The following is a 27950-nucleotide window of genomic DNA, read 5'->3' on the forward strand; positions in this document are numbered from 1 at the left end:
TGTCAGCAGAGCCTGATGCGGGGCTCAAACCCAGGAACTACGAGATCATGACCTGAGCCAAAGTCAGACATTTAAAGGACTGAGCCACCCAGGCACCCCTAGATTTTGACATTTTTTAAAACTTGACTTTAAACGCTATCATTTTTTTAAGGTATACTTTCTTCATTTATTTGCGTGTGTAAAATGTCCAGGCCAGAGATCAAACAACTGGGCACCTTTATTTCTCTTACTTTACAATTTCATGTATTTTTACATTTGACCACTTAATGGAGGGAGGTTTCTCCCTGCTCACACCTGATGTTCTCCTTAAACCTTAGACGCAGCCTTGATAAGGTTTATGAAAGAAAATAAACCCGTGTTGAGTGAGACAGAGGGGGCGGGACTGCAGGGAGGCTCCCTCCTGAGGGAGGCTGAGGGATTTCCCTGAGGCAATGCAGAAATTGAATGTGGTCAGCCTTGAATAGGGTCACTACCTTCTTATGCAGATGTCAGGGACTGGGAAGGCTAGCAAGGCACCAGGGCACAGAGTTTAATTAAGGAGGCACTCCCTCTTGGATGCAGACTTACAAGAGCCGCATTGAGTTTGGCTCCTGGCTGTTGCTTGCTCATTTCCACACACCTCCCCCCCCCCCCAACCATGCCTCTGGGGTGGGGGAGGGCAGCTCCCCAAATAGGGCCCTTGGCTCCTCCCTACTCCTCTGGTACCAGAGTCCCCTGGTCCTGTGTAACTCATGCTGTGAGGTGGTCTCAGGGTCATCCCTGGCCTGCTGCTTCTGCTGTTATCATAGAAGTAGGGTTCTGCAGTGCAGGGAGCACAGAGCCTGCCATGGGGTGATGCGCTCAGACCCGATCTCTCATTTTCTGGTTGTGGCACACCCCTGGCTTTCTTCTCTTCCCCACACTCTGTAATATGGGGCCACACCTCTTCTGCCCACCACTCAGAGCTGTGGCCAGGGTCAAGTCGAGTCTGTACTTTGCAAATGGCAAAGCCCAACACATATGTCCGTGATTTTCATTACTGCCGCTACAAATTAATATTGGCATCAACGGGTTCGTTTCACATCAGGGCCTGCTGCCTCTGGCCGCCTTACATCAAGGCTGTTGGAAGCATTGATATAGCAGAAAGGTCATTTGGGGATGTGACCATCAAAAAGGAGTGAATTCTGTTCCCTCTGAGAGTTCTTGTCAATGGCAGAATCCTGTCAGTTTACAAATAAAAATCTAAATATTAAAAACCCTAAGCCCCTGCCTGAGAATAAGGATTAAAAATGAATATTTATGAACTGATAGTTCTGTAATTCTGTCTTCAAATGCTTCATCTGGTGACATGCACAAGCCTGTTGTCACCCTGTCTTTGGCTCGAAGTCAGAGCCCAGCTGGGCAGTGTACCTCACTATGTGTATGACCTAGATGAAGTCACTCACCCTCTCTGAGCCTGTCTCCTCAGCAGGAAATTGAAAGAGTTAATACTTAACTCATAGTGTTATTCGGCCAATCAAATAATACAGTGGATACTGGGGAGCCTAGCAAAGTGCCAGGCACACAGTAACTGCTCCATAATGGTGAGTGCCCTCCATGTGCCCTGCCTTGGCTGGCATCTCTGTCATTCTTTCTGGCCAGAATGTGACAGAAGTCTCAGGGCCTTGTTTTGTTTTTCGGTTTTGTTTTTATTGTGGTAAAATACACATGATATAAAATTTCCCATCTTAGCCATTTTTAAAGGTGCAGTTCAGTGGTTAAATACACTCACGATGTTCAACATCCATCCCCAGAATTCTTTTCATCTTGTGAAACTGGAACTCTGTACCCATTAAAGGGCAACTATGTGTTCCCCCCTGCACCCACCATTCTACTTTCCATCTCTGTGAGCTGGACTATTCCAGGAACCTCCTAGAAGTAGAATCGTACATACTTGCCTTTTTATGACTGGCTTACTTCACGGAGCATAGTGTCCTCAGAGTTCATTCATGTTGGAACCTGGGTCAGAATTGCCTTCCTCTTGGGGTGCCTGGGTGGCTCAGTCAGTTAAGCATCCAATTTCTGCTCAGGTCGTGATCTCACTGTTCATGGGTTTGAGCCCCATGTTGGTCTCTGTGCTGGCACAACTCAGAGCCTGGAACCTGCTTTGGATTCTTTGTCTCCCTCTCTCTGCCCATCCCGGCTCATGCTGTCTGTCTATCTGTGTCTGTCTGTCTGTCTCTCTCAAAAAAATCCAAAAAAGCAAAAAAAAAAAAAAAATCTCTTTCCTCTTTAAGGCTAGATGGTGTTCCATGATATGTATAGACCACATTTTGCTTATCTGCCTGTCGATGGATGCTTACATTGCTTCCACATGAGTCTCCATGTCTTCTTAATACTTTATTTGCATGTCCTCTGAATTGAATTAAGGACCCATTATCAAAATTGAGCAGACCTTGTCTTCTTTTTACCAAAATTCTAGAATTCCTATTTCCCTTCAATGCAGAATTCCTATTTCCTGACCCAACTCTCTTGCTAACCTGTCTTTAGTTGTCCTTCTTCAATTGGGAACATAGCCAAGGTCTGAAGGGGCTTCTCATCTTTGATGGGTGGACCCTCTGCTCCTGCACTACACCCTGGATTCTTAGGGAAGCAAAGGACCTTTGAAGCCCCTTGGTTCAAGGTGTCTCAGCCATCCTCCCTTCCACCAACAGTTGGAAGACAAACTGTATCAAAGTCCCAGGAGGAGGAGAGGCTTGGGAAAGTTGCTGGTACCCTGCCTGCATTCTCAACCTGCTTACTTGGAGCCTCAGCCTGGGACCACCCCCCTTATGATCCCTCTAAGTTGATCCCAGTCTTGCCCCCTGGGTTCACATAGGAAGAGGTAGGAAAACTCCAGCAGCTCATCTAGACACAACTGTCAATTCTTCCCTTAACAAAAGGACCGATTCTCGAACATACTAGTCCATGTGATTGAGGCTTCTAACTCTCTTGTCCTTGAACTGAGGACTGGGCTTGATAATTTTGGGCTAGAAGACAGCCCTGGGTATTGAAACTGAGGCTTATTCATTCATTCAACAAATATCGATTGAGGGTTTACCCTTTGCCCTAGCTGCTGGAGTGAGTACCGTGAATGCTCCAGATGTGGCCCTGTTCCCATGTTATTTAGTCTGATTGGAGTGGCAGGTATTAATCAGAGAGGCAAACAAATGCGAAATTGCATATGTAAGATGGGTGTGAGGATCCCCTTCCGTGATCACTGTAGCAGGGGATCTGAAGTGGGGTATCAGTTGGCTTTTCTTCATGTACTCTCTGAAAGTGGTACCTTGGCTGAAAGTGGAAAAGTGGTAGAGACTATAGTAGAAAAGCCACGTGAGACATAAGACTGAGCCATCAGTGCTCAGACCCTAAGTCACAAAGAAACTGTTGGCAAAGGCGGTGTCTTTTTGATGTCCTTATTCCTTTACCTTCCAATGGTGCAGCTCCCCCACGGACACCCCCATCAGCCCATCCCTGTCTCTAGCCCAACCCCCTACCCTGCTTGGGCTGCTGCTTTGTACAACTCTAGGGGCACCATCTACGTGGATACAATATGAGTAATGCTCCCTAGAGTTGTGCACAGTGATCCTGGCCCTTCAGAGGCAATCATGACACCCTGGACTTGGGCAGGGAAGGTTTGCCTGGGAGAATGACAGTAGAATGGAAACCTGAAGGAAGATGTTAACCAAACAAAGAGGGGATGGAAGAGTGTGCTGTGCAGAGGGAACAGTGTGGCCATAAGCCTTTGTGATGGGGGATGCAGGGCTAGTACAAGGTATAGAGAAAAGGCTAGTGTGTCCAAGTGTAAGATCAAGGGAACATACGTGGTCACTGAGATGGCATGCAAGTGACAGCAGGGGCCAGATCATTCAGGATCTGTGGGCCACAGTGTAGGTAGTGGTTTTATCTTACGAGCAATAAAGAACCATTAAAGGACTTCAGTGTTTTTGCAGTAATAATGGTAGGTGCATTTATTGAGGGCTTACTGTTTTCCCGGAGCTGTTCTAAGGTCTTTACCAGTATTCTCCCAATCATTTACTCACTCACATCTATAAGACAAGGACATCATTACCTCCATTTAGCAGGTGAGGAAATTGAGGTACTGGGAAGCTAAGCAGCTTGTCCAGAGACTCAGAGACTCACAGCTAGTTCTTAACCGGTACAGAAGGCTGCCTCCTGTTCTAAGGAGTGAGTAGAGACTCATGTTATTTTGTGGTATAGCAGGAGAACCCCAATCTGTCTCCTGAAGGAATACCCACCCCTCTGCCATGGATATGGCCAAGCAGGGTGGGGTGCTGTGTATACGTGTGGCCTAAGGAGACCACTTGATATCTGGGACAGGTGCTAGACCCCATCACTGGCCCTTATCCGGAGCTGGTGCTGAGGACTCTGACAAGGCAGAAAAGCCCTTATCAGCCCACACAGCTGCTTCCTGGGCTGTTTCCCCAGGGAGTTACATGGCAGCAAAATGAAGGCATCCACATTCAGTTCTGCTTGCTGCACAAACTGTGCAGCCATGGGGAGCACCAGGTGCCCACTTGAATTAATGTGGCTTGAAGTGTGCATTTTGGGTGAATCCATGGCTCATGGCAGGTGGGCGTGGGCCTTGGGATGGGGAAGAAAGGACTGTGGACACAGAGGAGGGGCCATGGAGGCAACTACAGAGCTAGGGGAGCCAGTGACTTTTGTCTGTCTGCTGAGGAAAAAGTAAGAATAGATTGACGATCCAAATGAGGTGATTATGTAGATGAGATGTTCTCATCAGGGAAATATACTTTTTAAGAAACCAGAGTTTCTCAAAATAGTTCAGATTGCTTTACAGACAATCCTGGGCAGTGGATGAAAAATGATTTGGTGTCATGGCCATACAATCGGAAAGTTGAATACCCAGGTTTCTCTCTTTCTCTTCTCTGTTGTCCTTACTTCCTGTTTCCTTTGGTCTGTCTGCCCCATCTTCCTTTCTGCACACTGACTTTATTCTTGTCCTGGTTGTTGATTTCTGTGCCACCTGCTTCAAAGAACGTTCATCTTCAGCCTGCAGTGGGATAACTCTGGCCTCCACTAATGCTGGGCCTTTGAGCTGCCCTTTGGGCTGAGCGCAGTCTCTGTCCTCAGAGCAATTGAAGACAAGTAGGCAAGTATGTCCATGGCACCGTGGATTCAATTGACTCAGAAAAGGCAACTATGGGGGCGCCTGGGTGGCTCAGTCGGTTAAGCATACAACTCTTGGTTTTGGCTCAGGTCATAATCTTTTGGTTCATGAGATAGAGCCCTGCATCAGGCTCAGGCTCTGGCTCTGTGCAGACAGTGTAGAGCCTGCTTGGGATTCTCTCTTTCCCTCTCTCTCTCTGCCCCTCTGCTGCTTGCGCTCTCTCTCTCTCTCTCTCTCTCTCTCTCTCTCTCTCTTATGTGTGTGTGTGTGTGTCTTTCTCCCAAAATAAGCTTAAGATAAGCTTTATTTTCAGTAAATAAGCTTAAAAAATATTTAAAAAGAAAGAAATGGCAATTGTGGTTCAGGGAATGGGGAAGGTAGCTTTCAACACACAGATTCAGGATGGAAAGGGTAGGAGATACAATTAAACCTCTTCGGGGATACCCAGATTTGAAGACAGATAGCACACCCCCTCCTGTGAAAGTCCCATTTGTTGTTGGAATACTCTTATAGCTCCTGAATTCTCTTTGGAGGCAAAATCTGGGCCCTAGGTTTGTCAATGAGGGAAAGAACCAGACCCAGAGAGGCAGTAACTGATGGAGGACTGCCCCCAACCCTACAGCAGGTTAGGCAGCCCAAGGCAGTGTGTGGCCACTCCATCACCATATCCAAGGCTGACAATGAACCCAGTAATATAGCGGTAAGATGAGAAGCCAGTCCAGACAGGTCTCCATGGGAGTACTTCTACATTTATATTCAGAGCAGTTCAAAGAACATTTCAATTGCTATTACTTTAGCAAACGTCTTTCATGCAAATTTTGATATTTTTCAACGAAGAAGCTCATCCGAATCAATGGAATGACTCCACCTCCCACATGAAGCACCCAGTGCCTTCCAGATGCGTACCTTGTACATGTTGCCTTCTTTGCATTTGAGGAATTTGTGAGTCCTGTGTCTTGATAAGAGGCTGGAATCCCAGGAGTGGACCCCAGGAAGACATTGTGTACTTTACATACTAGCCCATCAGTATACCTTGAATCTGAGGCTCTGCTGAGGCCCCAGCCCTAATTTCTCTACTTAAAGAGCAGTGAGTTTCAAGGTCTCAGGGTTCATGGGAGGCTAACACTAAAGGCCACACCAGCCAAAGCTCTGGGGTCTCCCACTTCAGAGAGCCCTGCTGTTAATAGACTTTGAATGGGGCACAGCCGGTGGCTCAGCCAGTTAAACATCTGACTTCGTATCAGGTCATGACTTCATGGTTTGTGGGTTTGACCCCCCACATTGGGCTGCACGCTGGCAGTGCGAGGCCTGCTGGGGATTCTCTCTGTCCCTCTCTCTCTACCTCTTGTTTGCATATGGTTGGTCTCTCTCTCAATCAATCAATCAATAAAATAATAGCCTTTGACCTCCTCAAATCAGCTGCTCCCCTTGAGGTCCAGCTTGGGGAGGCCATGCTGGGTGGTCATCTTCCTAGACATCTCCTCAACATCCTGATTTATGTTCACTTCTCCTGCCGGGGTCTAGACCATGTTCCTTGTTCACCCCTGACTCACCCAGCAGGGGCCCTCAAAGGAAACGGGGGGGATGTTGTTGCACAGGGCAGCTGGCAGGGACACAAGAGCCAAAAGCTGGTCTGCTTGGAGGGCATGGAAGTGGCCCAGTGTACCAGCCTGTCCTCCCAGTTACCCAGGTCCCAGGGCCTCGTTGGAGTTCCAGGAGCTCATGGGCCCCTATATCCCTGGCCTGAGTTGAAGCAGTCATTAATCACCTTTTAGGTCAAAGAGTTTCAGTCCTTCCAGTCAGTCCAGACACCAGGTCTGCCTCAGGGGCTGATTCTCAGTCTGATGCTACTCACGACTTTCAGGGGTCCCCATTCCATCCAGAGCAGAAGCCTAAACCTTACAGGGACCCCATTCACTCCTCTCACCCCATCTCCCCTCCTTTGTCCACTGGCCCCTTGCCACACAAGCTTCCTTGCTGTTTGTCCAGTCAACCAGACATCCCAGTTCAGGGATCGTGCTCTTCTCTCAAATACCCACTTAGCTGACTCTCCTCCCTGAAGTCCTCACTCACCTCACCTTCTCGATTCAGCCTGCACAACCCAGTTCCTCGTGTAGCCTGCATGGGTCTTTACTATGAGTCAAAAGGAAAAAAAAAAAAAAGGCAAAATCCCGAAGCCAATTTCCTTTCCAGTCTACAGCGTGGCTTCCCCCTACAGTGGGTGCCTAATGAGGCATGGCTCTGGAAGACCAGGCGGTCAGACTGTTCACTCCATGGGTTTTACTCTGCCTTCCCCAGCTCAGGACTCCGTCATTGCCTTTGCAGCAAGCCCCCTCACAGGCGCCATGTGGAGTCGATGGAAGTGCCGTGCATGGAAGCCAGCCAGCCTTGTCTGACCCCAGCACCCATGTTCTCACAGCGCTGCCCACAGGCAGAGCCACAGAGCAGGAGGAACCGAGGTCCCTGTCTCCAGAGGTGTTCTGCATGATTCCCCAATGATCCCCGGCATCGCCTCTGAGGGAGTCTCACTTAGGTGGGACAGAAGGAGGAACTGGATAGAGTCGGCAGAGTTGTTGATGATAAGTTAGAACTCCTTGGGGACCACAGGTGCGGAGATGGATCTCACTGGCCTCCATGAAGGATTGGGATGGGAAGAAGGTGCTAGAATCAACGAGGAGCTAGGGCATCGCATCTATATCTTCATCTCTAGAGGGCATGGGCTTTTTAGGGAGAAACCATGTTAGCCCACAGTTTGCACCCTCTGAATTCTGATATTCTGTAGGGGGAGAAGGTGTTGGATGGAACACCTGTCATGTGTCCCTGCAGAGATAATAAGCCTGGGGCCACCCCTCTGCCAGTGGGCACTTGGGGGAGGAAGAAGAGCTTGGTCCGGTATCAGGAGACCTGGGTTGCCCCTCAGTGGTGCCCCCTCGCCATCTGGCATCAATTCAGTGTCCAGCAGGAGACAGAAGGCATTGAAGCAGTGATGTACAAGGTTTTGGTGTTCTCTGCTGAGCTGTGGCCAGGCTGAAGGACAGCGACCCTGGTCCCTCCCTGTGATGGCCGAGTGAGGACATGGGCAGTTAGCACATGGCCCAGGAGTAGCCTGCAGATGGGGGAGGCGGTCCTAACTCCTGGCACCACCAGCGGTGTGGGAGGGAACCACATGCTGGAAACACCAGCCCCACCGGGTTGTAACAGCGGTGCCGTGCTTGGCACTGCCAGATGCTTCTCCAAAAAACTGTTCTGTCCACTCACGAGTCCTTGTTTTACAGATAAGAAAGCTCGAGACTGCCACTGCTTGTTCTAGACCGTATGTTCTTAACACAGTGTTACCACCCACAAGAGATGAAAATTGGCTCTTGCAGGGACCAGGATGCTCAAAAACCTTCCTCTTGTATTCAGATGCATAATAAAGCATACAGTACACAAGCAGCCATACAGATACGTAAAGAGTCCATATACAGCTATCCAGCGTACCTGTAGAGTTAAAACTTCATGAGGGAGATTGAGGGGGGAAATGACTAAATGGGCTTCTTAGGAGGTGATCATGGCAAGGGAAAAAGGGTTGAGAAACCCTGGTCTAGACCAGCACTGTCTAGCCACTAGTTATATGTGACTGTCGATCACCTGCAATGTGGCTAGTCTGGATGAAGATGCTGTGGGAAGTGTCAAATTACACGTACCAGATTTCAAACACTTAGGAGGAAAACCAGGATGTAAAATACCTCATTGATCATTTTGTGAGGATTATATGGTAAAACAATAACATTGTGAATATCGTGGGTGATCATTAAAAATTAATTCCATCAGTTTCTTTTATTTTTCACGTGGCTCCTAGAAAACCTAAAATTACAAATGTGGCTCACATTGTTTCTTTTTTTTTTAATTTTTTTTTAATTTTTTTAATTTTTTTATATTTATTTCCGAGACAGAGAGAGACAGAGCATGAGCAGGGGAGGGGCCAAGAGACGGGGAGACACAGAATGTGAGGCAGGCTCCAGGCTCCGAGCTGTCAGCACAGAGCCCGACTCGGGGCTCGAACTCACAGACCGCGAGATCGTGACCTGAGCCGAAGTCAGCCACTCAACCGACTGAGCCACCCAGGTGCCCCTCACATCCTGTTTCTAGTGCTGCTGCAGACAACTTTCTGCCAGGATTTGTACCTGAGTTTTCTGACTCCCTCCCAGGCTGTCTTGTTATCCCACAGCTGCCTCCTCAGAGAAGATCCGCCTACTGTGTGACTTTAGGCATTCCCCTTAGCCTGTCTGAGCCTTGGTTTCTCCCGGGTGCTTTGAAAATGAAAAAGTTCCCTCCAGCTGTGAGGTTCCACTGTGGACCCAGCTGAGGGCCTGGGGTCACCACAGGTAGGAGGGTGTGGGCTCCCTGATGACCTGTTTCACCAGAAATGACACCACCCTAAATAGCAGTGCTTCCTGCTGTGCGTCTGCTTCTGGGAAAAAACCACATGGGCAAGATTAGAAGAAGGGAAAGCTTCCAACCCAAGACCAGCAAAGAAAGGCTTAGAATAAATGACCATTTTACTCAAGAAGGGAGAACCAAAAAACAAAAGCTTCCATTTCTTGTGAGCAGGAGGAGACAGAACCAAAAAGGCTTTCACAAAACCTTCCCCTGCCAATAGGGACTTATAAAACATTTTACATACGTGCTCTCTTGGAGTGGATTGATGTTCAGGTCTCCAATATGCCCACCCTTGTATTCCTTTCCTAATGCCTAACTTGAGGGGGAGGGGGGAATAAAATCAATTCTATTTTAGTTTCATGAGGAAGATGCCCAATGAGAGGAAAATGCAGTAGCGTGAAACTTGAGCCTTCAGCCCCCTGCTGCCCCAGAATGTGTTATGTGATCAGTGAAGCTGTTCTCAGAAAGCCCTCTGGAATCTACCCCTGCCTCAGCCTTCTGAGGGGGAGGCAGGAAGCTCCAGATGGGAAGGAGAGACCCTCTGGGGCGCTCTGGAATTGCAGTCTGGCGGCAGGTCCCCTGTCACTCTGCCCCCCCCCCCGCCCCCCCCACCCCGTTCTCCAAATTCATTCCACCCCAGTCCTCCTGGACTTTGGTTTCCATAATTCCTAGCTCTCTAACCTGAACTCTCCCCATACCTCCACATTCCAGCCATGCCCTCTCACTTCAGCTAAACCTTCAGCAAACAGGTTCCCACAGTAGACTTTCTGGTGTCCCAGCGCCTGGAAACAAGACTGGCCCCTCTTCATGAGGACAGTAGAGCCCTGAGGCGAAGCAGCTGGAGTCTAGACCCACACTGCCTGGGTTCCAAGCCTGCTCTGCCTCTCACTAGCTTTGAGAACCCTGGAAAGCGACTTCTTCTCCTTAAACGTCAATTTCCTCATCTGTGAAATGGGGCTCATAATGGCACTGGCCCTCCTAAACTTGTGATGATTTAAGTGAGTAATGTGTGGAAAGTGGTTGGCATGGCTCCTGGCAGATGTTGAGTGGCAATAAATATTAACTCCTATCATTATTATTATTGTAATGAATTTCTACAAGAAATTTCTACAAATTTCTACAACCCTCTGGGAGGCAGAGGGTTGAGCCTTCTGACCTGTGGTTCCCACAATTCCAGATTAGCCAATCAATGTGTTGTGCACATTTTGGGCGAAAATACCACACTGGGGGTATGCCTTTGTCTATGTCGTCTTATCAGGAGGCATCCAACGTCCATATTTCTCATTACCAGAGTTGCTAACTTTGATCACGTGGTTAGGAAAGTAGCATGCATTTATTGTGTTTCCTTTTTCGGGATATAAAAGTGAATAAAATGTTACCCATGCTCCCAAGAAACTCTCAAGTCTGATGGACACATGGTGTCCTAGCTACTATTGGCTATAACACACCATGCCAGAATTTAGTGGCGGAGAGCAACAACTTTATTCTGCTCACAGATTCTGGGGGTCAGGAATTCAAAAGGGCATGACAGAGATGGCTTGTCTCAGCCCCATGATGTCTAGGGACTCGACCAAGACTCAAATGACAAGGGGTGACCAGACAGAGAAGTGGAATCCACTGAAGGCTTGCTCACTTACCAGTCTGGTGCCGAGATAGCCTGGATTCAGCATCTACACACAGCCCCTTTCTGTGCCCCACACGTCCTCACTGCTTGGCCACCTCTGATACGGCAGCTTAGATGCTATAGACCTAAGTGTCCTCCTGTGGACAGGTCAGAAGCTGCATTCATTGCCTTTATGACCCAGTTCTGGAGTCACACAGCATCCTTTCCCCTACATCCTATTTGTGAAATCATTCACAAGTGGTCCCAGACTCAAGAAGCGGGACATAAGCCCCATGTCTTGAGGGGATGAGTGTCAAAGCATGCTGGCCATTTTTAAAAATCCACCAAAACATGGGAAAGCACTGAAGGATCTTTCTACTTATACAGGTTTGGCAACTCAGGCCCAAGAGGGCAAGAGTTTCACCAACTTGGGCCTCTTAATTACCAAACATGTAATTTAATCGAGGGCCAACTATGTACCAGACAGGTATGGACCCAGCTGCCAGGGATGTTCACCAAGCCCCTCCATGGGGTGGCAGGCCCACACAGACCCACCACAAAGCCTTGTGGTCTCACCATTGCGCAGGCATTTCCCCCCTCTGGCAACTGGTCACACATGGACGTGCACAGAGGGCCCAAGACTCAAGGTGCAGGGCAGAGTGAAAAATGCTGGACTTTGGCATCACAATGACTTCAGTTCAAACTCAACTGTACCACATTCTGTGTTTGTTACATTTCCATCCTTAATCCTCATTTATTCAGTAAACCTCATTGACTCCTGTCCTGCGCCAAGCTGGGTGCTGGCCATCACAGTAGTAAACGAATAGAAACCAGACCTTGTCCTCCGTGAAGGATTCCCCCCGCCCCCCCAGGCTGTCTCTGCCAGCAAGGCCTGTGGGTGGCACTGTAAGCTTCCAGGGAGCAGGGTCAAGGGATTATTCAACTTCTCTCACATCTCTGCGCCCAAAGCCAACTGGAGAGGAATTGGTCACGCAATTTAGCAACTTAACCAGGTTAAACTCAGCAGAACGGAAATCAGCTGAGTGTGAAGTTGGAAGGCGAGCGGCTTACATTTAGAAACCCAAGAAGTATTGCAATGCAGACTAGAAGCAACTGGGAATATCACTAGACAGACTCATTAAGCAAGAAGGTTTCTGTGAAAATGACAAAATCATAGCACCCAGGGCACCCCAGCATGAGATTAAAAGCTGAAAGCAAGTTCAAGCTTCCTATTATTAAGCTGCATTATGACAGTTTAGGAAGAAAGATTTTAGAGCCATCAGAGTTTCTGGTGGCTCTGTTATGGGAATCTGACTGTGTCTTTGAAATTCAGAGCAGTTTGACAGAGTTGAAATGATCAGAATATCCCTCCCTTGTGAGGACCCTGAGGAGCGGAGAGGCAGACACTGAGAGTAGCCCAGGGATAAGGATTAGAGGGGCTATGGGGTGGGGGGCATGTATTGACAGGAACACACCCACCAACAGTCTGTCCAGGAGCTGAAGGGCAAGGTGTTGATTTAGGGAAGGGAGTGAGGTGCCCAAGGTAAGCACTCAATAAATGTTAGTTCCTGTTATTACCACCTGCTGACCAAACTTTGCAGGTTGGGTTGCTGGGTGGTGAATATTAATGACCCTGGGCCAACTGGATTCTGAGCTTGCTTTCTCCTAGTGTTTGATCCCAGAGCCACCAGGAAACCAGCCAAAGTCAGTGAACGGGATATTGATTGGAAATCAGCAAAAGCCATGTTGGGCAAACAAGCCAGCTTCCTTCTACAACACCTCTTTGATCCTTGGCAACCGAGGGTGTGCACACACGTCTGGAACGAGCTCCCTGCAGGGCGGCCGCAGGACTGACCGACCCGGCCATTGTAGGCACCGTGCCTTGTGCTGGCAGCTCCAGGGAAGGAGCTCAGCCCAGGCAGGTGCTGGCACAGCAGACCAAACCCACAGCCTGGGCCTCTGACCCTGGGAACCACAGAAGGCTGGCAAGCCCTGGCAAGTGTTAGCAGAGCGCTTTGGCAGGTGAGGTTACAAAATAGATCCTAGGCACTCAACTCTCAGTAAGTGGTGGTTTGGGGTTTCAGCATAGGTTCTGCGAGACAGAAATCCAGTGGTCTTCCCTCCCCCACTCTTCCCGTTCCTGAATGTCGGCAGCCTCAGAAGGACCAGGCCAGGGGACATTCACAGATCTTCCCATTGGTGTTCAGCCTTAGAAGTCTCATCACCTTCAGGCCTGGTGCCAGTGTTGGCTCCTCCTTACTCGCACATTTGTGGGGATCTTCACCAGCCAGACATTCTGATCAGTAGGTCTGGGATAGGCCCATGAATCTGCATCTCTAACAAGCTCCTAGGTGATGCTGATCTTATCTTGCCTATGGACCACAATTTCAGTAGCACTGTTCTTACACTAGGGTATGACCTTGTATCTCTCTTAATAGCCTACCATCTCCTTTAATGGCTCTCTGTTACCCTCAAGGTAAAATTGAAGCACTTAAGTATTCCCAAAAAGCCTTCCATGACCAACCTCAAAGCAGGACTGTCACGTTCTGTTGCATAGTTCGTGTACTGCACAAAGACACACCACCAAGAGGGTGAAATCCACTAAGCACCGAAAAGCACTGGGCTGTATTTGCCCGTAGGACTATGATTAGGCATTAAGAAAGGTATATCTTTTTCTTGTCACTGAGGCACCCTCAGCTCACTGATGTATGGGGTGGGGGTGGGGGGGAGGCTGGGATGGAGAGGGCCTACATCTGCCTGGAGAGGTGCCTTTTCCTAGTTTGCACAGAAGCACTGCACAGGCCGGCAGCCATCCTCCCAAGAGCATCTCTGCAGCTTCCACTTCCTCCACTGTCCTCTGTCTCCCAGCTTCTCTCACTCCTTTACCTGGTTAACACCTTCACACTCTGTGGGGAAGACTTTGTGGCCCCGGAAACCTTCTCTGTCACGAGAAGCACCGTCCCTTCCTTCAGAGCAGTATTCCTCCTGTGCCTTTGCCACTCCTTCCTGTGGGTGTGCCTATCTCCCTGACCGGACTGTAAGCTTCCGAAGGCTCCCCACGGCTCAGCATGGGCCCCAGGCAAGAGCTCAGTGAATATCTGTTGTAGATTCTATTCTGCAGCCACGAAGACCTCACCGGTGCCAAAACCCAGCCTGCCACTTTTTGTTGTTGTTCCTTAAACATTTTATTTTGAAATAATTCTAAATTTACAGAGAAGTTGCAAAAATAGTGCAGAAAAAAAATAGTGCACAACTTCCCTGAATGTTCATGTTTACGTAGTCATGGTACAGTTATCCACTCTGAGAATTCACATCAGTGCTTTACTGCTGACTAGCGTGCAGACTTTTTTCTCAGATTTCCCGAGTTTTTCCACAGGTGTCCTTTTTTCCCTTCTAGGTTCCCATATAGCATTTAGATGTCACGTCTCCTCCTCCTCCTCCTCCTCCTCCTCCTCCTCCTCCTCCTCCTCCTCCTCCTCCTCCTCCTCGTCCTTCTCCTCGTCCTTCTCCTCGTCCTTCTCCTCGTCCTTCTCCTCGTCCTCCTCCTCGTCCTTCTCCTCGTCCTCCTCCTCCTCCTCCTCCTCCTCCTCCTCCTCCTCCTCCTCCTCCTCCTCCTCCTCCTCCTCCTCCTCCTCCACTCTGTGATAGCATCTCAGTCTTTTCTTGTCTTGATGACCTTGACAGTTTTTAAGAATCCTGACCAGTATTGACTCTGGGTGTGTCTGGTCTTTTTTGTTGTGGTTGTTTTATTGATGGGCTGAGATTCTGGGGCAAAAGCCCACAGTGGGTGTGCACCCTTCTCATCACATCATATGAGGGGGCTCTTGAGCTCAAAATGACTTTTCATTGGTATTGTTGACCTTGATCACTTGGTTAAGGTGGTGTCAGCTGGGTCTCTCCTCTTTAAGCTAGTTTTTTTTCCCCTTTTATCCTAGGTCTATTTAAAGTGAGTCGCTAGGGGGAGGGCACCTGGGTGGCTGCGTCAGTTAAGCATCTGACTCTTGACTTCAACTCAGGTTATGATCTCACAGTTCATGGGTTCGAGCCCCACATTGGGCTCCGCAGTAACAGTGAGGAGCCTGCTTGGGGTTCTCTCCCTCCCTCTCTATCCCTCTCCACTCTCAAAAATAGATAAATATTTAAAAATAAGTAAAGTAAGTCACTAGGTCCATCCTCAACCAGAGAGGAATTAGGCTCCCCTTCCTAGGGGGGGAGAGGTGCCAAAGAATTTTTTCTGCTGCTGAAGCCACAACAGCAGCTAGTAACTCTGGGGGAGATGAAGCTGTGCAAACATTTTATTCCTCCTCAGCGTGGTCCACCAGCTCCAGCATTCACCCACAACCCTGCCTGCAGCCGTTACCACTGTAGTGCTCCCGTGGTCGGTTTCCTTCCTTCAAGCATGCCATGTGAGGGCACGTTTCCTTGGCACAGGCCACACAGTGTGTAATTCTTCTGCTTAATCCCCTCTATGGTGAAGGGTCCATTTCTGCCACTCTCATCCCTGGCTGCCCAATCAAATGTCCTGGAGAAATTGAAAACGGTACCAATGTCAAGGCCTTTGTACCCAGAGAGTTCGATTCGCTTAGTTCAGGGTAGGGTGCAGGCACTGATATACTGTTTAAAAGGTCTCCAGGGCATTCTGTGCTTTGGAGTCTGGGCTGAGGAACATGGGCCCAACCCAACACTGTGGCAGCTTCTCTGGATGACTGTCCTCACTCTCTATGGCAGAACTGGTCACTCCCAGATCTGTGCTCCTCCAGGACTCAGTTTCCTGCAATATCCATTAACGCCTCCACTTGTCCCCAAAGTCAGGAACTGGGTCTTCTTCACCGATGTTTTTTCCAGAGCCCATAGCACAGAGTAGGTTCTCGGTGAGCATTTGCTGATTGAGAAAATGACCCCGTTTCAACAGAGGCAAAAGCAGTAGCTGTCTGTGCACAAAAGTGGCAAACCCATGCGTTCTTTTGCTGGCTCAACAGTGTTAGAAACACCGGGAGCAGCAGTATTTGTGTCATTCGCTATCATTTCTCTGCTGTTGTTACAGTCCTCCGCTCTCAAGGAAAAACAAGGGCCCCATGGCCAAGAAGTCACTGGCATGTGCATTTCAGCCATCTGTGCATTCACGCTGTTGCAGAAGGAACATGTTTGCATTTTATTTTTTAATTTTCAGGAAACCAAGAGACAGCATTAGCACTTCTAACAAGAAGAGATTACCTTGAATAGATCTCTTTTTGTATGTTTACCTTGGAGGTCACCAAGATGGCTAAGACCATGCCTGTAACACTTTTATAGTGTCCAAAAAAGGACAAAATATTTTAACCATTGTTTTTTTTTTTTTTTTTAGTTTAAAGAAAAATAAAGTTAATGTAACTGTTTTTAAAATGAACTGACCGTGTTGGTAGCCTTGTTAAGACTTGACTAGGTTGAGACCTCCAGGGTATGGGCTGGAAGCCATTGGGGGAAAGTCGGGAGTAGATGGGATGCATAACTTCAGGGTGCTGACATCCCCCTCCCCCAAGGGGCTTAAGATGAAGACAGCATGGGCATAGCACGAAGGTGCTAAGCTATAGAGGATGCTTCTGGAGCATCAAGCTGTAGGAGGGCTGGTCTTGATGCAATTTATACTACCCCCCACTTCCAGCTGATGCTGTTAGGGGTTTCCTCCACTTGGGGTCATCTGTTGTTGAGTGAGCTCTTTGAACAGCCCTCTGGTCCTCCCAGGGTATCTCGAGGTATTCTAGTAGACTTATCCAAGTTCTTGCCGCATCATGGCACCCACATTCACACACGAGCTGAGAGATAAGACCAAGGTGAAGTAGAGGCAGCAGAGAATGCTTCATGGTTCCCATCTGTCCTTCCAGCATACCACCTGATGGCACACATCACTTCCCTCACGCCAGCTTTGACTTGACACCTCTCTTGGCCTCGGTTTCCACAGCTAAGAAATGGGAATGACCATAAAGAGCCCACATCTTCTTTTTGAGGATTAAATGAGCCGGTGTTTGTGTGAGGCCCCCTCACAGTGCCTGGCACAGAGTGAGTGCCCCCAAGTTGTGTTTTTGTCACAATTGCATCTTCTGATGCAATCCTCCCTCCCTCCTCGTTTCTGCATTCTGGCCACTTCCTTCATCCCTACTTTATCTCCTATCTTCCCTCAACCCTCATGTAGTATCTCATTCTCAGGACGAGAATCTTGTCAGCTCTGCCATCTGAACTCACCCCATGCTCAGCCAGTGCCCGGAGCTTGGCACAGCCCCGTCTCAGTGTGAGTAAGAAACAGGCCCTTCCTGATGGGGCTCTTTGAGGAAAATCTTTGCTTCTGTTCCTCCTGCCTCTCTTGCCCCATCCTCTGTAGCCCAGGGTAGAAGGGCTGCTTGTTCCTCTGGTGTGCTGCAGCCAGAGCCTTGATGCAAAGGCAAGAGAAGTCATTCGTGGACCCCCTGGAGCCTTACTTCTGAGCAGAGGGGCTGCTTTCCGGGAGTAAAGAAGCAGGGGTCGCTCTGCAATATAAAACAGAAACTGAAGTTAAGATTATGATTTAACCCTTGAAGAACCCCTAGCCTCAGGGAAGTTAAGCAAATTGCTCAAGCCACCCAGCTAGTTTGATCATTCATTCATGCGTGCAAGGGGAGGAAGTGTGGAACAAAATCTGCCTCAGATCCTTGCCATTTTGGAGCTTAGAATCTACTACAGGGTTCAGCAGACTCTTTCTATAAAGCACCAGAGAGTGAATATTTTAGAGAGTGTGAGCCATAGGCCCTCTGCCACAAAGACTCAAGTCCCACCCTGGTAGTGGATAAGCAGCTGGAGGTGATACATAAACGAGTGGTGTGGCTGTGCTCCGATCCACTTTTACTTACCGAAACTGATGATGAGACCCATTTGGCTTTCTGGCTTTACTTTTTCAACTCTTGGGCTAGTGAAACATTGAGTGAAACAATTGCATGGTTAAGTGTAAAATTAGTTCAAAGGAGAGAGATGTTATTTGGGGGAACATAAAGTAGGTGGACTGGAGAGTCAGAGGAGGCACTCATGAAAAGTGACATTTGTGGGGGGAGGGTGCCTTTTATTTATTTATTTTCTAATTTCAGTAGAGTTAACATGCAGTATTATATGTTATGGTATTATAGGTTCAGCTGTACAATGTAGTTATTCAGCAATTCTTTTTTTTTAATGTTTATTTATTTCAGAGAGGGAGAGAGACAGAGTACAAGCAGGAGTGGGGCAGAGAGCGAGGGAGACAGAATCCAAAGCAGGCTCTAGGCTCTGAGCTCTCAGCATAGAGCGCAATGTGGGGCTTGAACTCATGGACCATGAGATCATGACCTGAGCCGAAGTTATATACTTAACCAACTGAGCCACCCAGATGCCCCAGTTATTTAGCAGTTCTATACATTACTCAGTGCTTATCATGATAAATATACTCATAATCCCCTTCACCTGTTTCACCCATTCCCCCACCCTCACCCCTCTGGTAACCATGTTTGTTAAAACATCATTTTAAGTGTGATGTAAGGATAAGGAGTCATTAATTGGGTGAAAGGGAGGCATGGGAAGAGAAAAAGTGTTCTGAGCTGACAGAATAGCTGGTGCAAGGGTCCTGTGGCCAAAGAGACTGCAGCTCTTTTCAGATATTGAAATAGAGTCTTGGAATGCAGGAGGGAGGGGAGGGGAGGCGAGGCCAGCTCATGCAGAGAGCTGATGAAAACCACAGCATAAGGACTTGCTCTTAATCCCAAGAGGAATGGGGGACCACTGCTTTTCTGATACTAAGGGGTAATGTGACTGGATTCTCCTTACAAAGCCCTCATTCTGGCTTCTGGCCAGGAATCTCACTGACAGCAATCAAAAGAGACTCAGGTTGACAGACAGCTCAGCACCCTTTCCCCACAAACTTTTTATTTTATGTTTGCCGTTCTAACAAATCTTGCGCTTCCTCCGCTTCCAAAGATTCACGTTACGTTATACATTTTACGGCCACAAGCTCCATCCCATTCGATTTTTCTCACCTTCTGGCTTTCCTTACCCGGTCCATCCCCCCACTAACTTCGTAAAACTTGCAAGTTAAATTTTTCAGAGACTGTTTCTGACAAAGCAGTGGGAATTAGATTTGGTGAAGCCCTTCATAAAAAATTGAAGGCACGCTATATTAACATACATTGATTTATTCATAGTGTTTCATTACAAGTAAGTGAGGATCCTGTAATACCAGGAAAGGTTAGGAGAGCAGGGGAGCGCGGTATATTATATTGACAGCTCGGTGGAAATTGAGTCGCTTTTGGATTGAATTTGGAGTGCAGAAAAGGAATTGGCTAGTAAATAAGGCATGAGTTTTACCTCCCAGTGTCTGTATATCAGTGTGGTTGCCACCAGCCCAGGCAGGGGGACGGGGACAGAATTTCAAAAGGATGCGTGAGCACTGGTAACCTGGGCTTGTCTGCCACCCGTCAGAGCTCTCTGGGTGTCTCTGTTCTTGCGTCACCAGGAAACCTGAATCCAGCTGCACACGGGGGACTCAGCTCCCCCATTTGCTTGGCTCACCACTGCCGGTCACACTGGGTTTTCCTCAGTTCTCCCAAGACTGTTCCTATCCCGGGCCTTTGCCCCAGTGGTTCCGTCTGCCGAGACCCTAGAATGTTTCACTGCTGCTCTGACTCTGTGTTATCCTCTGCCATCAGCTCACTTCTCCCCTGAGATACATCCCTGAGCACACTGTCTTAGTTTGGTGACCCTGAGACACCGAGAGGTGGGAGTGGGGAAGGGAAAGGAAGGGACGGTAGCCAGTGATGGATGTGTTTCCCAGCCAGCTATGTTGGAGGCAGTCGGAGCGGAATCCCTCCAGGAAGTCCCCTGGGATGCTGCAGGAGTGTCACATGGGAGGAGCCCAGGGACCGTGTGCATCAACTACCATCATTCTAGCCGCTGGGGGCGCCAATTACCCAGCGCAGGCGAGTGCCCCCCCCACCCCCCAAGGACAGGCCCCAAGCACAGAGAGGCAGATGGTTGCCTTGTTTCTCTCTGAGAAGCGGAGCAGGTGGGGGTGACCAGAGGGAAAGCTGGGAACAGGTTCACTGAGGACCTGCAGGACAGGTATTCCTGCCCAGGCTTTGCTTGCAAGGTGCCCAAATCCTTCAGCTCAGTGTGGTTTTCCTCTGGGCCTTGCTCTGCTCCAAGGAGTCCGGTCTGTCTCCTCCTCGGCATGTGGCGTCAATTGCTACTCCTTGACAGAGAGAGAAGTTACCTCTTTCTCTAAAACGCGTGGCGCCCTTGTCAGAAAAAATAAGCAAACGGCTTGTTTTTGATGTAAAGTTGGTGTGTTCCTGTTTCTGTCTGGGTTTGGCCTTCCTGGCACATAGAAGACATTCTTGACTGAAGACAAAGTGATAGAAGGTGTGTGTGTAGTTGACCTACATTGCTCGGAAAGGAAGACACCTGGGCACGGGCTCAAGCTTGTGTTCACATCGGCTGTGTATGCACCAGTTGTGCAGTGCAGGCCCCAGGGTGCAGGTGTATGCAGGACACGTTTGTGAAGGAACAAGTGAATAAATGAATGAACGCATCCTTTAGTTAATGTGATGTTGTCTCCGGGCCGGGCAGCAACTTCTAGAGTGAGGAGCACAGCTTTTAGATCCAACAGACCTGGGTTTAGTCGTGTGTCAAGGGTAGAACCCTGAACAACCATGAGAATGCATGGCCTAGAGCTACACATGACAGCCCGCACGCCTCTCACAACCACAATGTGGAGCGAAAGAAGGCGGACATGGAATACGCCCTGTATGCTTCCACGGATAGAAAGTACAAGACCAGGCAACACTAGTCTGTGCTGCGTGTAAGTCAGGATAGAGGTTATCCTTGCTGAAGGGTGGTGGGGAGGGATTGGAAGGGGGCACGCAGGCTACATCTTGGTTCTGGTAATGTTCTTTCAGCCGGGTGCTGGTGATACGCGTGTGTCCGGTTAATAAAAATTCACTGAAGTGTTTAGTTTCTGTATGTATGTTCTACTCTAATTAAAGACATTTTTTTAATGTTTATTTTTCTTTTTGAGAGACAGTGTGCAAGCAGGGGAGGGGCAGAGGGAGAGGCAGACAGAATCCAAGTCAGGCTCCAGGCTCTGAGCTGTCAGCACAGAGCCCAATGCAGGGCTCGAACTCACAAACCGTGAGATCATGACCTGAGTCAAAGTCCGAGGCTTAACCGACTGAGCCACTCAGCGACCCCTAATAAGACATGTTTAATAGGACAAACTAGATGAAACAAATAAACATACAATCCTGTGTTTGTCACTTTAACAACTGTGTGACCTGCAAATGTGGCACTCAAAAGTGTGATCTATGGGGGCTGGTGCTGGGATGCCAACGGTTTTTGTTACTCTCACAGCAGGGTAAGTGCAGAAATAGAGAGTGAGCACTTAGAAGCTCTCATGGTCCCTTGACATTGCTACAGCCCCCCGTGTGGGAGGAGTGGGCGTGTCTGGTTACACAGAGTGCAGACCGGTGTGGCTATTACCAGACTCACATGATGAGTCCCACGCGATGGGGTCTGCAGATTATTATGGGTCAGCAGTGGATTGGGAAACACAAAACTGGGCCTTCCCCACAGAAAGTTTGGAAAGTGCTGACTTAATGCAGGTTACTTTCAGTTGAGTCTCCATTTCTCCAACATTTAAATGAGATAAATATCCTGAAGCCCCGAGGTTTAGGGAAGAGGAACAAGATACCGCGTGAGAAAGCAGCAGAGAGCACCATGGGGAGGAAGGGGCGAGGAAGCTGCATTCTTAAGTGGCCTTCCAAGCCATTCTTGTCAGACGTCACACGTAAACACTGCTCTACAGCTGTGCTGTCCAATGTGGCAGCCGCTGGCCACATGGGGCTACAGAGCTTTTGAAACTTGGCTAGTCCAAATGGAGATGTGCCATAAGGACAGACTACGTACTAGATTTCTAAGACTTGATATGCATAATAGAATCTAAAATATCACATTAAATGTTTATGTTGATTACAGGTTGAAATGCTAATACTCTGCATATATCGGGTTCAACAAAATGTGAAAATTAATTTTACTTTCTTTTTTTACTTTCTTTTCATGTGCCCACTAGATGATTGAAAAGCGTAGGTGTTAGGTGTGGCCCACATTCTATTTCTGTTGGGCAGCAGCACTCTGGCGCATGTCCACAGTGCTCTTGCGAGGCTGGGACCATCTGTAAGGTGGACGATCCCAGCAGAACTTGCTGTTCAAACTTACATGCCTCCTTCTCCTTTGCTCTCCTGACATTCCCCTGGATGAGCTCCATCTAGCTTCCCGCGCGAGGTATTTATTTGTTTGTTTGCTGGCGTGTTGTACAGATCAACTACAAGGCTGTTGGCTCGCTGGACCCGAGTGCCGACCTCTCCAGCCAGCGGGGGAAAGTGTTCAAGCTCCGGAATGAAACCCACCACCTCTTTGTGGGTCTGTACCCGGGGACCACCTACTCCTTCACCATCAAGGCCAGCACAGCAAAAGGCTTTGGGCCCCCTGTCACCACTAGGATTGCCACCAAAATTTCAGGTATGTGTCTTAGAAAGGGGAAAGGAAGAAGGGTGGTCTGTTTTTTCCCCATTCATAATTTTCCTGGGAGTGAAAAAGGGCAGAGCCAGCTGTCACCTCATGGTATTGGAGCAAGTAAGAGGATGCATCCCCTGGTGTGTATCACTGTAGTTCGTGAAGAAACCAAATCCACAAACCTCCTAAAGTGTAAAAAACATACTAATTAGACTAGACCAGAGGGAACACTAAGTGATTCACCAAATAATTTATCATACAATTGCATTAAATAGGACGTCTTCTTCCCATACAAATTCGTTTGTAAAAATATGATTTCTTTTCAAGAATATTCCTTTTGGCAGTACAGGGCACAGCCATAGGTTCTCATGAAATGTTGGATGGATGGATGGATGGATGGATGGATGTTACAATGCCATGGATGTCTGAGATTTCACCCGCCTGGTCACCAGTAGGGTCCCCTCCACCGCCAGACACATTCAACACGGAATTATCTCAGATCCCGTTTTACAATTTACAAGCTTTGCAAATACCTCTGGCATGCATGCATATGTATTTTGCATAGACACCCACAGTGGTTTTTGCAACTTAATGTTTTCACTTATCTTTATACCATAAGCATCTAACACGTTGGTACATTGCTTTCATGATAATGTTCTGTCAAGCGGATGGACGTAATTTAATTAAACATTCCCCTGTGGTTGCATGTTTTTAGAAAATAACTCTTCAGTAAACATGTTACAGAATGCAGTTTAATTCCTTGGTTTGGATTATAACTTTAGGATTAAATTCCAGAAATTGAAATACTGAATTAAAAGGGCTATGGGTTTTAATAGCTCATCATACAGATGGCTAGATTAGCTTCCCAAGGGATTAGATTACGTTGTCTTCCCATCAGTCGGGGATAAGAGAAGGGAGGGTCTCGTGAAAAAGAGAGAGAGAAAAGATAAGAGGAACTAGTTCATCACTGCTGTAATTTGCATTTCAGATGTGTTTAAGGAGGTCGACTCTGCTTTTACATCTTTGTTAAGTACTTACCCTTCCTGCATTCATCTGTTTATGGTGTGGAACTCTTTGATTGCTGAGGGCCAGTGGCCACATCACTGCCATCCTTCCCCTCTATCTTCTGCACCTTGAAGGGACCCACAGGCAGGTTGGAAGGAGAACTGTGCTGAAAACCTGGGATGCCATGTGACTCTCGCCCAGCCCTTTCCCAGTGTCCTCCTTCTGGCCATCCTGGGTGTCTTTAGGAATGGCAGCAGGGGAGGTAGTTAGCAGGAGTTCTGTGCTGAGTGCCCTCCTCTCTCTGTCCAGCTCCATCGATGCCGGAATATGACACAGACACCCCGCTGAATGAAACGGACACGACCATCACAGTGATGCTGAAGCCTGCTCAGTCACGGGGAGCCCCTGTCAGGTGAGGAGGGTTCTTCTCCTGGACTTCGTGCTTTTTCTTCTCTGCACCGTGCAGTGCCCATGAACAGGACTGGCTAGAAGTGAGGCTTCTGGAAAATGAGAATCAGCAGCCCCAAACTCAGTTCAGGGGGTGCCACTGGGCCAAGAGTCTCTCCCCCAGCAGTGAGGAATTAGGATGGGTTCAGAGGGAACATGCTGATGGGGACATGAGGAGGGCTGAGAGAGAACTTCCTGGAACACACCTATGGTCAGTTTATTTAGTGGGGTTGGAGGCCTGGAAACAGAATCTCCTGGAAGGATATCCTTTCCATATATGACTGCCATAACAGACACATGGACCGACTTGCTGAATTCTACAAACAAACTAATCATGTAAATGGGACAAGACCTCCGGGCTGGTCCAGTTAGGGCCTTGGGGTACTAGAGTCCCTCAGGAGGACTTGCAAGGTCATACTGCTGACTTTCACAAGAGGTTGTTGGAGTTGAGGAGCATACTTCTGGCCAAGGCAGTGCAAGTAGTTCAGTAGCTAAGCTGAGCCAGTGCAAGTCCCCAGGCTCACGGTTGCCAGGAAGGTGGGCATCTCTTGGAAACAACTGCACTCTGCACAAGGGCAGTGGCTTTCAAATTGGCTCAGTTCGGTTAAACAAGCATGCACTGAGTATCTTATCTACCAGGAATGGTGGGGCACAAGGGATCCAAATGATTCATTTATTCGTCCATTCCTTCAACAAACACCTGTTGAGCAAGTTGCTCAGGGCCAGGCACTGTTTAACCGCTTGGGAGATAGTAGCAAACTAGCTGTGAATAAGTCATTTCCTAAGGAAAGTTAAACTTCATTTGGGAAACAAGAAACATGAAAACATAATTGCAATACAGTGTATGCTTATAGAGAAGAAATTCCCAGCTGACATTCTCAGGTGACACCGAGCTGTCTCTTAAATGTGATATAAGATGTTGCCAAGGCAGTAAGAGGGTCGAGCATTAGGAAGGCATGAAGGAGAGAAGCAGCCTGATGCATGGGTAGTAGTTAATCCAAGGCTCTGGAATTTACTTTAGCATAAAGGTCAAGGCAGGAGTGGTCGGGTGAGAATGGGGGCCATGTTTGAGAATCTCCAGTTTGTTTGAGGGGTCACAGGAAGCCACTGGATAGCCACATGCAATATCACTCTTGTGACACCAGAGACTGGGAGACCAGCCAGGATGGAGGCAACTGAGATGGTCTAGTTATCTGTTTTCCAAACCGGATCCAGCTCTACCCAGAAATTGTAGGTGGCGGAGCAAATGAAATCAACTGCAGCAATTTGGAAGTTCTCATCTCTTCTAAAGATTTTGGACTGTGTTCTACCCTAAGTCAGGTGAATCCTTCAGGCCTTGCAGTGGGTGTGCGTGGTGTTTGTGGAGCACCTGGCTATAGAACTCTCGCCTTATGTTCTCCACATAGGAGAATTATGTTCTCCACATATGTTCCAGGACTGTCCTACCTGTGATGAGCCAAAACAGGTGGTGGCTCTTATGTCATATGAATAATTACTTGAGTTACTGCTTTTCTTCCTGTTACTCTCATGCAACATTTTCATTTGATTCTCTCTGTACATGGATTTCACTCTCTTACACATTCTCTAAGTGATGATCCTCATTTTCACATGAAGAAATTGAGGCTCAGAAGTGCCCAAGGGCACACAAAAAAGTAGGAAAGCTGAACTTGAGTGCAGGGCCTACAGGTGCCAAATCATGTGTTCCGTTCAGGTCACCAGTGCCTCGCTCCCTTTCCCAGCTCTTACCTCTCATACAGCAGCATCAGTCACCATTTCAAAATCTTAGAAAGCTTCTAAGATGATGAAAGTATGGTCCAGAAAAAAGCAACAGCTTGCCCCACTTTACACAGCAAGTTAGCTGCTGACCCAGGTGCATAGGTCAGATCTGACCAAAAGCCCACGACCTTTATATTGCAGACCCAGGTACCCCCTTTCATTACTTCAAGGATACAAATCAGCAAGGGGACTTCATCACTTGGAATCCCACTGTGGCTTCCCAGCAGGTACAGATTCCATGTAGCTCACTGTAGTGTGCTGGCTGCTGGGTGGGGCGATGGAGAGGACCTGACTTTGGTGGCAGCAGACCAGCAGTGGATTGAAATCCCGCTCTGACACTGCTGTGTGACTTTGGGCGAGTTACTTAATCCCCCCGACTCTCAGTTTTCCTTATCTGGAAAGCGTGGATGGTAGCTATTTTGCAGAGGCTTAGCACAAAATACGGAAGTACCCAAAGCAGAGCAGACCTTCGAGAATTATTTGTTAGCTTTGCTTCTTCTCTGTGGCACTTAGGAGGTTCTTTCAAAACAGTGTTTGAAAATCTACCCTCTCTGTAGGGTCACAGTGTTCTCCACTTCCTTCCTGTTCAAATTTCCAAAGCCTTTTGAGACCCTAATTCCATGATGGGGAAGGAAGGACTGTTGCTTTTTACTTAGGAGCCCCTAACTACTTTCCAGCACAAAGTCTCAGAAAAACTTCTTTTTAAAGAAAAAAATTTTACTAAGAAAGAAGCAATCTTGGTTTTGCCCAGTGGCAGGATAAAGTTAATTCTTCTACAGAGGATTCAGGGTCCCATCCTCAAGATGAATCAGATTATATGTCTGTGAACCCCTGAAAACTCTTCGAAGCCAGCTGAACACAGATGGGAGTAATTATCACCATGTTTTATTGGGCAACTGGCTGCTGGGTGGGATTGCAAGTAAGCAACTGTTACATTCCAAGAGTTTAACCTTGACTAACCTATTAGAATTATTACATCCCTGTTAGAAGTGAGGAAACTAAAGTTCATGCTCACATAGTCAGCAAGTGATAAAGATGAGATTTACATCCAGCCCTTCCCAAAAGGGGTCCTCTGAGCAGCCCAAACTATTTTTTTCTGGGGAAGCTTTCCCAGTTCCCCCAAAGAGGTGCCCCTTACACTTTCCCTCTGAGCCTACATGCTCTTAGTTTGCACATCTTTGTAATAAGCTCATACATCCTAAGACTGTAGTAAATTAGGAGGTGGGAATGGAAATGCCCCAGTAGCAGTGAGAAATGACAGTGAGTAGCAGCAGAAAAACAGGGCAGGTCTACAAAACAGGCACAAAGATTCAGCAAACAGGGAGGCGTACGTGCTGTAGCCCCTCACAGCCATGGGTGTTCATTAGCTGTTCTGGTTCAACTAAAAATGTAGCATTAGGTTCTATGTCTTCAAGTTAAAAGAGGCTGCTGGTTTCCATTTAACAAGTAAGCCCTTGCTGCATGTCTGTCCCTGTACATAAATTATCTGTATCCTCACAACATTGTGATAATCGTCTCCCCCATTTTGCAGATATGGAAACTGAGATAAATAGAAACCAAGTAAGTTGACTCAGGCCACAAAACAAGCAAGGGGTACAGACAGAACTTAAACTCAGTTCAGCTGACCCTAAGCCAACACTCATTTCTCACAACCTCCCGAGGAGAAAGTTGTGCGTGACATATTTTGGTGACATTTCCATTGGGGGAAAAAAAAAATTAAATGTCACTGCTCAAAGGGGCAGTGCTCGGTGTCTGTAAATGTCTGACTGCTTTTCTTCCCAAGGCTCTGGATCATTGAGAGTGGGTATAGGCTCAGTTTCTGGGATTATTTTAGGCTGTTGCTTGGGCATTTGCCAAGAAGGGAAGGAGATTAACCAGTGCCAGTTAGTATGACTTCCGGGTCAACTGCAGTGACAGCAGTGGCAATATCCCAGTAGATTTCAGTTACCTTAGCCCTTGTTCACCTTGAACTCTAGGCACTAGGATGCCCATCTGGGAGGCAGTGGACCA

The 27950-nt window shown here is 48.0% G+C and overlaps 1 protein-coding gene across 3 annotated transcripts in view; it reads left to right on the plus strand.

Moving 5' to 3' along the window:
* PTPRT (protein tyrosine phosphatase receptor type T) overlaps positions 1-27950 on the plus strand; it is an 800956-nt gene that overhangs the window by 485498 nt on the left and 287508 nt on the right. For all 3 annotated transcript variants that reach the window (XM_042930943.1, XM_042930944.1, XM_042930945.1), the window contains exons 9-10: positions 22517-22718; positions 24027-24129. In XM_042930943.1, coding sequence (XP_042786877.1) covers positions 22517-22718; positions 24027-24129 — 305 coding nt within the window. The remainder of the gene's footprint in view (positions 1-22516; positions 22719-24026; positions 24130-27950) is intronic.

Source organism: Panthera leo, chromosome A3 (genome assembly GCF_018350215.1).
Source record: "Panthera leo isolate Ple1 chromosome A3, P.leo_Ple1_pat1.1, whole genome shotgun sequence".
Taxonomy (NCBI): domain Eukaryota; kingdom Metazoa; phylum Chordata; class Mammalia; order Carnivora; family Felidae; genus Panthera; species Panthera leo.